Genomic DNA, 9750 nt, shown 5'->3' with positions numbered 1-9750 from the left:
ATGAAAAAAAAAAAAAAGAAATGCTAAGCAAAGGGAGCTCTGGTGGCTTAGTGGCCAAGAAGCTGCACTGCAATCCCAGAGGTATGCAGTTCCAATCCATCAAATGCTCTGTTGGAGAAGGAGGGACAATCTCCTCCTGTACCAGACAGATCCGATTTGACGGTATACACACACAAAAAAAATAATAAAAATTTTAAAAAAAGAAAATGCTAAGCGAGTATGGCCCTTTTGATTTTCTGACTCCAGTTCTTTGCACATTTCTTTGTAACACTTTCCAGCCAAGAATAATCAATGATAGTAAAAGTAACAGAAGTTTATTGGAGCACAATATATTCATAATTTCAACATATCTCCATATAGATTACTTAAACATATAGGACAAAAAATTATCTGAAAAGAAAAAACTGGCAAACATCACCTCAGCTAGCTAATCAACATTAAACATAATGAATAATGGGACAAATAATAAGAGTTTTCTACTAAAAATAGTAACACAATAATATATTAAAAACAATACATGAAAGAAAAATACTAACACTCTAACATATTAAAATAATAAAATGGTAATCCAAACACAAATGTGTTATCTAAATGGTGCCATAAAGACACTACCCAAAACTTCTAATTAAAAAATATTCCACATTTTATCCATATTTTTCCATATATAATTTTCCATACTTTTCCATATATAATTGTTGAAAATATCAATGTATGAAAGCCAAGTAAAATCTGAAAAAGAGCTACAGAAATGATGAGTTTATTCTTATGAGATACATTCAGACATACTTAGGCGTACAGGACTATGATGCTGCAAACCCTTAAATAATCTAAAAAATACCAGATATAACACACAGAATAAAAAGAGAATAGCTAAATAAGTACAGCATCACTTGAGCCCTCTTCACTTTTCATAAGAAGCTCTCCTTGCTAACCAAAATGCCAAGCCTGGTGTTTCAAATCACCAGCAGCTTTGAGTGTGAGAGACGACAGTGTCTTCCCCTGGCAGCTACAGCCTCCTGAAAACCTGTTGAAGGATCACTTATGAGTAATGTTCTGACTTGACGGAACTCAAATTTTTGAAATTACTTTCCACATAAGAAATATTTTATTCTCAGAGAATATATAAAGATATGAGTAAATATTATGACACAACAAAGCAGTGCCTCCTGGTACTTTGCTACCTACCTACTGTCATTTCGTGTTTCCATGGCCACGGGATTTGGAGACGCTCGATGTCCTGAAATGGGAATAAGGCTACTCCTCTCTGTAGGGTAATCAGGCTGGATTCGAGGAGAAGTATGTGTAATCTGTTGTGGTACCACTTTAGCTATAAAAAAAAACCAAAACAAAACAAAATTGAATCAACCATCATTCATGTACTGGCATGTCAAAGCATTCCTGGATAGAGACCATCTTAAAAAACACAAGCAATAATAATAAATGATAGAAATAAAAGATAAAAAAGTTCAATTAAGTTATTTCAATGCAATAATCCAATGACATTTAAAATCAAAGTTAAAAAATGATACATCAACAAAAACATCAGCAAGTGCCACATTTTTCCTTTATTTGACGATTTTTAAAATGAAAATTATATATTTTTAAAACAAAACTGAAGCACAGAAAAGGTTTCTTTTTGGTACAGAGACTCTGTATTCCTTCCACTGTGTCTGGTAACTTACTGACTATACAGTATTAAACTAAAGACTTAAATTTGCTCATTTCTGTCAGACTGAAGAACTGTTGAAATGTTGTTCTTCCTTTTCGTTTTCTAACTCCAGTTCTTTGCACATTTTGGTATAATACCTTACTTTGCTTCTCAAGCTTCCCTTTGAAACCTTCAGTTCTTTTATTTCAACGTTTCGATCTTTTGACTTAACTTTTCTAAGTTCAAAAGCAACTTCAGAGTTTCCTGTAGCATCCATTTTGGTCTTCTCTTTCTTTCCAGCCTTTCAAATGGCATTTGTCTTTCTTCACAGATGATCTCTTTGCTATTATTCCACAACTCATCTAGTCTTTCTTTATTCAATGCCTCAAAGATATTGTGATGGTTTTTAAAATCTGGTGGGATAATCTGATGTCTCTCATGTACTACTGCCCTGCTCTGGTACTTAAAAAAATTTCTCCCCTTTAGGGCATTATGTTTATCATAAGAGTACGGAATGAGGGTTGCGGAGTGGATTGTATTTGGGGTGGGGGTGGGGGGTGTGCAGGGGAGATTGTGTACAAATGAAGGAAGGTTTGCTTTTCAAGGAGAGGAGCGAACAGTGAGTACTGGTGGGGTGGGCGGGGAGAAAAGTGCAACAATGAATGAATGGAATTCCAAAATCTCTGTAGATGTTCATTGAAAAAAAAAATTAAAAATTAAATAAAGACTAAAAAAAAAAAATAAAGGAAATAAAGTCTTCTCATATTAAAAAAAAAAATTTCTCCCCATTAGAACCTGCAGAAGAAAAAACTTATGGTCTAGTCTTATTTTCACTATTCATAGAGTATTTTTCTACTATCTCTTTCTAGAGTTGTAGTCAACTCCATGCTGATATATTCTTGCAGGTGAGGTATATGTAGGTTTTTCTTTTGCTTTGAAAAATGTGCTTAAAATTAATAAATTGTTTCTTGTACATGGTCTATCATCCTCCAGCCTCATTTCTGTCAAAAAGGTCATATTTTATATCTACCAGTCCTCCTCCTCCTCCTGTTTCCAACTTCTGCATTCCAATCTAGAGTTACTATTAACTCATCTACACTGCATACTTGATCTACTTTAAGTTGCAGATGTCAGCAGAAATCCTCAATTTCTTCATCTTTGGCTTGTATATTGGAATATAGTTTCATTTACAGGTCTTCCTTGTATGGGTATGGATATTATTCTAGTACAACAGCACTGTACCTCAGAGAAGACGTGAAAATGTTCTTTTGGGACGATGAATATGACATCATTCCTCTTGTTATGCCATTCTCAGCACAGATGTAAAAACTGTCACATTCAAAACTGGTTAATATCAATTCATCTTAGCTCACTAATGCTTGGGATGTCAATCTTTGTGTATTCCATTTCATTTCTGATAATTTCCAATTTTTCTAGATTCATTCTGCATACATTCTAGATTTCAAATATCAATGGTATAATGTTGTCTAACAACTCTTTCTGCTCATTTTCAATCTTGCCACATCAGCAAATGAAGATTTTCACTGCATAAAGGCTTTACTTCATCCACTTCATAAAGGCAGGCTACACTTGTTTTCTTGTTCTACTAACCTGAGATGCTCATTGAATAATGTTCCACTGCTAATCATAGATTTTTTAGGACCTATTATTTCAGAAGTAGATGGTCAGCCCTGCTTTTTTACAAACTTTAATTGTAACTGAGATTTTAACTATAGTTTAAACAGAACTTGGCTTTCCATTCATAAACGGTTTAACATTTTCCTCCCACCAGTACACTTTTCTCTTTCAAAAAATATTATTTCATTGTTGCACAAATTCCTGCCGCAGTCTACTTTGCTATGCAGCTCTTATTCTGGATTCTTGTCATGAAAATATCTAATCACATATTCCTTTTTAACAGTTTCCCTCATCTGTCTCAATGTACTGTACATTATTTATCCCGTTTTCTTGAATTTCCCCCCAATCCCAATGTCAGTTCTGTTTTCGAACACTGACATGCAATTATTTGTCCTTTTGTGACGAGATATTTCACTCAGAATAATGTCATCTTGGGTCACTCATTTTGGATAATATTTTTAGTTCCTTGATTTTCAGTGCTGCATCGTATACCATTGTGTGAATATACCATAGCTTCTATATACATCTGTTTGTTGATGGGCACTTACGTTGTTTCCAACTCTTTGCTATTGTGAGCAAAGCCACGGTAAACATAGGTTAACATGTATCTGCTTGGGTGGCGGTTATGGTTTCTTTGGGGTATATTCCCAGTATTGCAACTGCGGGGTCAAATGGTATTTCTAATTTCAACTTTTTGAGAAAGCACCATACTGCCTTCCATAGGGGTTGCATCATTTCTAGATATTAAGTCCCTTATCAGACATGCCATTAATATTTTTTCCCAGTCTCTGGCTTTCCTTTTTACCTTGTTAGAGAAGTATTTTTTTTCCTTCCTCTTTTTTAATTATTAGTTTCAATGAAAATTTACAGATATTTTGGATTTCCATTCCTTCACTGTTGCACTCTTTCCCACTCCCAACCCTCCTCCCTAGTACCTCTTGGAAAAGTAGAAGAAAAAGTCTTCCATTGTTTTACAATCTCTCCCCCAAGGTCCATTCCACTATGCAGCCTTAGCTCTGGACTCTTATCATGACAAAAATACCTAATCACATATCACTTTTATACAGTTTTCTCCCTCATCTGTTTCAATGCAATATACATTAATGAACCCATCTTTCTCAGTCTCCCCACAATCCTGATGTCAGTCCTGTTTTACAACAGAAGCACCATGTAGCATTTGTCCTTTTGTGACTGAGATACTTCATTCAGAATAATATCCTCCAGGGTCACCAATTTTGAATAATATTGCATGAGTTCCTTCTTTTTCAATGCAGTGTAGTACTCCATTGTGTAAATACACCACACCTTTCAATTGCTGTTGTTGTTGTTATGTGCCATCAAGTTGTTTGCGACTCATAGTGACCCTATGTACAAGAGCCCTAAACGCCGTTCTATCCTGTGCCAACCTCGCTGTCTCAAACACATTCATTCCCACCACTCCCCTCACAGAATCAATCCATCTCATCAAAGGTCTTCCTCTCCTGTGCCGTCCCTCCACTCTCACAAACATGATGTCCCTCTCCAAGGACCAGGACCTTCTTGCAACATGCCCAAAGTAAGTCAGACGAAGCCTCAGAATCCTTGACTCTAGGGAGCATTCTGGCTTCACCCTTTCCAAGACAAACCTGTTTGTTCTCCTAGCAGTACACAGTATATTCAACACTCTTCTCCAATATTACAACTCAAAGGCATCAGTTCTCTTTCTATCATCCCTTTTCACTGCCCAACTCTCCGATGCATAGCACGTAACTGCAAAGACTATAGCCTTAATCAGGCACACCTTAGTCTCCAGCCTGATGTTGTTGCACTTCAATACTCTTGAGAGGTCCCTCACAGCTGACTTTCCCCGTAAAATTCGTTTGATTTTCTGGTTGCTATTACCAAGTTACTGTGGAGCCAAGCAAACTAAAACTGTTAAGTATCTCAATCTCTTCACCATCCATACTGATGCTGCCAATTGCCCCAGTGGTCAGAATCTTTTGTTTTCTTCATATTGAGCTTCAATCCACATTGAAGACTGCAGTCCTTGACCTTCTGCAGCAAGAGCTTCAGGTCCTCATCAGTTTCAGCAAGCAGGGTTGTGTCATCTGCATAACGCAGGCTGTTGACGATTCTTCCACCAATCCTGATGCCACATTCCTCCTCATACAGCCCAGCGTCTCAGATGATCTGTTCTGCATACAGATTGAAAAGGTATGGAGACAAAAAACATCCCTGGCCAACCCCTCTCCTGATTTTGAATCATCCAGTGTCTCCCTGCTCTGACGACTGCCTCTTGGACCAAGTACAAGTTTCGCATTAGCACGATCAAATGTTCTAAGATTCCCATTCTTCTCGGTGTCAGCCATAGCTTGTTGTGATCAACAGTCAAAAGCCTTTGCATAGTCAATGAGGCACAGATAGATATTCTTTTTTTTTTAATTTTTTTTTATATGTTATTATTTTTGTGTGAATGCACCATCAAATCAGATCTGACTGGTTCAGGAGATTGTCCCTCCTTCCCCAGGAGAGCATGTGGTGGATTTGAACCGTGCGCCTCTGGGATTGCAGTTGCAGCTCCCCGCCACCAGGCCACCAGAGCTCCCCCATAGATAGACATTCTTCTGGTATTCTCTGCTTTCTGCCAAGATCCATCTTACATTAGCTATAATATCCCTAGTACCACGACCTCTTTTAAATCCAGCCTGCACATCTGGCAGTTCTCTGTTGACATATTGTTCCAAACGTTTTTGGATCATTTTCAGAGAATCTTGCTTGCATGTGATATCAATGATATTGTTCAATAATTTTCACACTCTGTTGGGTCACCTTTCTTTGGAATGGGAACAAATATCGATCTCTTCCAGTCAGTTGGCCAGCTAGCTATCCTCCAGATTTCCTGGCACAACCTAGTGAGCACATCCAGGGTAGTGTCTCTTTGTTGAAATAAATCAATTGGTATGCTGTCAACTCCTGGAGCCTTGCTTTTTGCCAATTCCTTCATAGCAACTTCAACTTCCTCCTTCATCACCACAGGTTTTTGCTCATATGTTATTTGATGAAATTCCTCTGTGTCAGCCAATTCCTTCTGAATACAGGGACTCTGTGTACTCCTTTCATCTTCTTTTGATAATTCCTGGATCATTCAACATTCTACCCAAACTATCTTTAAGTGTTGCCACCCGTGGCTTGAATTTATTTTTCAACTCCTTCAGCTTAAGAAACGGTGAGCAAGTCCAGCCCTTTTGATTTCTGCTCCAGTTCTTTGCACATTTCATTATAGTATCTTACTTTGTCATCCCGAGCTGCCTTTTGAAATTTTCTATTCAGTTCTTTGATTTCTTTTTTTCTTTTTTATTGTATTATTTTTACGTGTACCATCAAATCAGATCTGACTGGTATAGGAGGAGATTGCCCACTCCCTCTAGCAGAGCATCTGGTGGATTTGAACCATGTACTGCTGGGATTGCAGCGCAGCCATTTTGCCACTAGGCTACCAGAGCTCCCTTGATTTCTTCCTTTAGCTTTGGTTTTTCGGCACTCTAATGCAATACTCAGGGTCTCATCTGACATCCATCTTGGTCTTTACTTCTTCTTGAGCCTTTGTAACGATCTTTTGCATTCTTCATGAACGATTTTTTTTATATCCTCCCAGAGCTCATTTGGTCTACACTCACTGGTGCTCAAGTCCTCAAACCTGTTCCTGAGATGGTGTTGAAATTCAAGTGGGATAGACTTAAGGTCAAATCTTGGTTCCCGCGAACTTGCCTTTATTTTCCTCAACTTCAGCTTGAATTTGCATATCAGTAGTTGGTGGTCTGTCCCACAATCAGCACCCGGCCTGGTTTTCACTGCTGATATTGAGCTTCTCCAGCAACTCTTTCCACAAATGTAATCTATTTGATTCCTATGCATACCATCAGGTGAAATCCATGTGTATAGCCTGCGTTTATGTTTCTTATAAAAGGCAATTTGCAATGAACAAATCATTGAATGTGCAGAACTCTATTATTCTATCTCCAGCCTCATTTCTCTCACCAAGCCCATGATTTCCAGCTACTGAGTCTTTTCCCCTGTCCCCAACTTTTGCATTCCAGTCGCCCATTATTATTAATGCAACTTGATTGCACGTTTGATCAATTTCTGACTGCAAAAGTTGGTAAAAATCTTCTATTTCCTCTTCTTTGGCTCTGGTTGTTGGTGCATATATTTGAATGATAGTGGTATTCACTGGACTTCCTTGTTATGTGTATGGATATTATCCTGTCGCTCGCCACATTGTATTTCAGGATAGATCTAGAAATGATTTAATTATGAAACCAATCCCATTTTTTCTCACCTTTTCATCCCCAGCATAGTAAATCATCTGATTCAAAATGTCCCATTCCAAGCGATCTCATTTCGCCAATACCTAGTATGTCAATATTTATGCATTCCATTTCTTTCTTAACAATGTCCAATTTTCCTACATTCATACTTCTCACATTCCACGTTCAAATCTCTAGTGTCTGCTTCAGCTGTTCCTCCTTCTCTGTGTTTCCATTTCTAAGATCTCGGTTTCAATTGCCATGTCTGTTAGTCCAAAAGATAACTTAAGTGTGCTGTATTATACATAGGGTTTTTTAATATCTTTTTCAATACAATATATATTATTGAACCCATTGTTCTCAGTCTCCCCCCTAGCCCCGATGTCAGTTCTGTTTTACAATAGTGACACCATGCAGTATTTGTCCTTTTATGACTGAGATACTTCACTCAGCATAATGTCCTCCAGGGTCACCCATTTTGAATAATATTACATGAATTCCTGGTTTTTCAATGCAGCGTAGTATTCCATTGTGTCAATATATCACAGCTTCTCTATCCATTCATTTGTTGATGGGAACTTAGGTTGTTTCCAACTCCTTGCTATTGTGAACAAAGCCACAATAAACATGGGTGTGCATATATCTGCTTGGATGTCAGTTATGGTCTCTTTGGGGTATAGTCCTAGCGCCATACAGCCTTCCACAGTGGTTGCATCATTTTACAACTTCCATCAACAGTGAATAAGGGTTCCAGTTTCTCCACAACCTCACCAGCATTTGTTGCTTGCTGTTCTATTAAATTTTGCTATTCTAACTGGGGTGAGATATCTCATAGTTGTTTCTAGAGAAGTTTTTTGATATGCATAGCAATTTATTTCTTAGAAGGTCTTATTCATCTATTCTATAACTGCCTGGTTATAGGCAGTCCCTACTTTTTATTTTTAGGCTATCCTAGTCCTGAAGATTTGCTAAAACCTGTCCACCACAGGTGACTCTGATGGTTTTTAAATACCAAAAGCATAACAGTAAGACAAACTGACAGATTATTGCACAATGATTTCTAAAGTCCTCTGATGTTTCCGAGAGAATCTACATACCTCACAGTAAAATAAAAGTTAGTATGATCCCAGTATTTTCAATTTCTCTTTCTTTCCTCTATGATTTGGACTCTAAATTCAGGAAATAATTCTGAACTGAGCAATACCTCACTATCCCTATAGACCTTTCTGTTTACAGTATGTCTGGAGATTTGGAATGCAAAGTTGCAATCTCATCAAAGGGATAGTAACCATTTGTACAAAGAGCAGATTACACCACTGATAGGCACAAAAGTTGCAACTACAATGACTCATCACCCACGGTGCAAGGCACTTAACACCAAATGTGAGTAGTACACAGCTCTAATAGGAGATGCTGAGCTAACACTTCCTATTAGAGTGCGGGTTGTTTCTGCGCAATGTTAGCTAGCATCACAGCTATACAACCACTCATGCAGGTACCAAAGGATATGTTTTCTACCAGATGAGTTAAAGGTTATACACATGAAGTGCTGAACAGAAAGCAGCTTCATTTGGTTCACTGTGCATGCAAAAGGCAGGAAGACAGCTGCCACTGGATGACAAGCTGTACACTCAGACTGGTAACCAAACAACTACTAACTCACACTCACTTTTTTCAAATTACTTTTTCTAATTCTCAATTAGTTAAAAAAAAGATTGAATCCTTGAGGCAAAACATTAAGGCTACTAAAAATTTTCCACAATGTGATTTCCAAGGACAATGAGTTTTCTGCTTTGGTCTTTTGTAATTCTGAGACCACTGTTGTAGCTGGATTCAAAACAAAGTAAGGATGGTATTCTCCTGAATCGTGCACTCATGAAATGGGGAAAGCTTATACTAGTGATAAAGCAAGCCTTTTCAATATATATATTTTAATAACCTTGGCTGAATTAAAGATGTAATGTCATCAATTACAGCTGGATGACCTAAAAATCTTTTAAACTTCCACATGGCCAAAGACACTTACCAACAGGGATGTTTGAGGTGGTCACGGCAGTAGCATGAGATGAATGTGAAGGCATTGTCATGGTAACAATAGTACTCGTAGGAGCTTGTGTGTGTGACACAGATCCTAAAACAGAAAGGAAAAAAAATTCTTTAACTATGGCTTCTGTATCC

The 9750-nt window shown here is 37.7% G+C and overlaps 1 protein-coding gene across 1 annotated transcript in view; it reads right to left on the bottom strand.

The window, feature by feature from the left end:
* The window catches only part of LOC102852103 (histone deacetylase complex subunit SAP130-like), a 138434-nt gene that overhangs the window by 89059 nt on the left and 39625 nt on the right, over positions 1–9750 (bottom strand). Inside the window, exons 9-10 of the mRNA XM_006903120.1 lie at positions 9599–9703; positions 1186–1327 (exon numbers count right to left, since the gene is read on the bottom strand). Coding sequence (XP_006903182.1) covers positions 1186–1327; positions 9599–9703 — 247 coding nt within the window. The remainder of the gene's footprint in view (positions 1–1185; positions 1328–9598; positions 9704–9750) is intronic.

Source organism: Elephantulus edwardii, unplaced genomic scaffold, assembly GCF_000299155.1.
Source record: "Elephantulus edwardii isolate Elephantulus edwardi_28Jun2011 unplaced genomic scaffold, EleEdw1.0 scaffold00512, whole genome shotgun sequence".
NCBI classification, from domain to species: Eukaryota; Metazoa; Chordata; class Mammalia; order Macroscelidea; family Macroscelididae; genus Elephantulus; species Elephantulus edwardii.
This window is presented reverse-complemented; position numbering and strand designations above follow the sequence as displayed.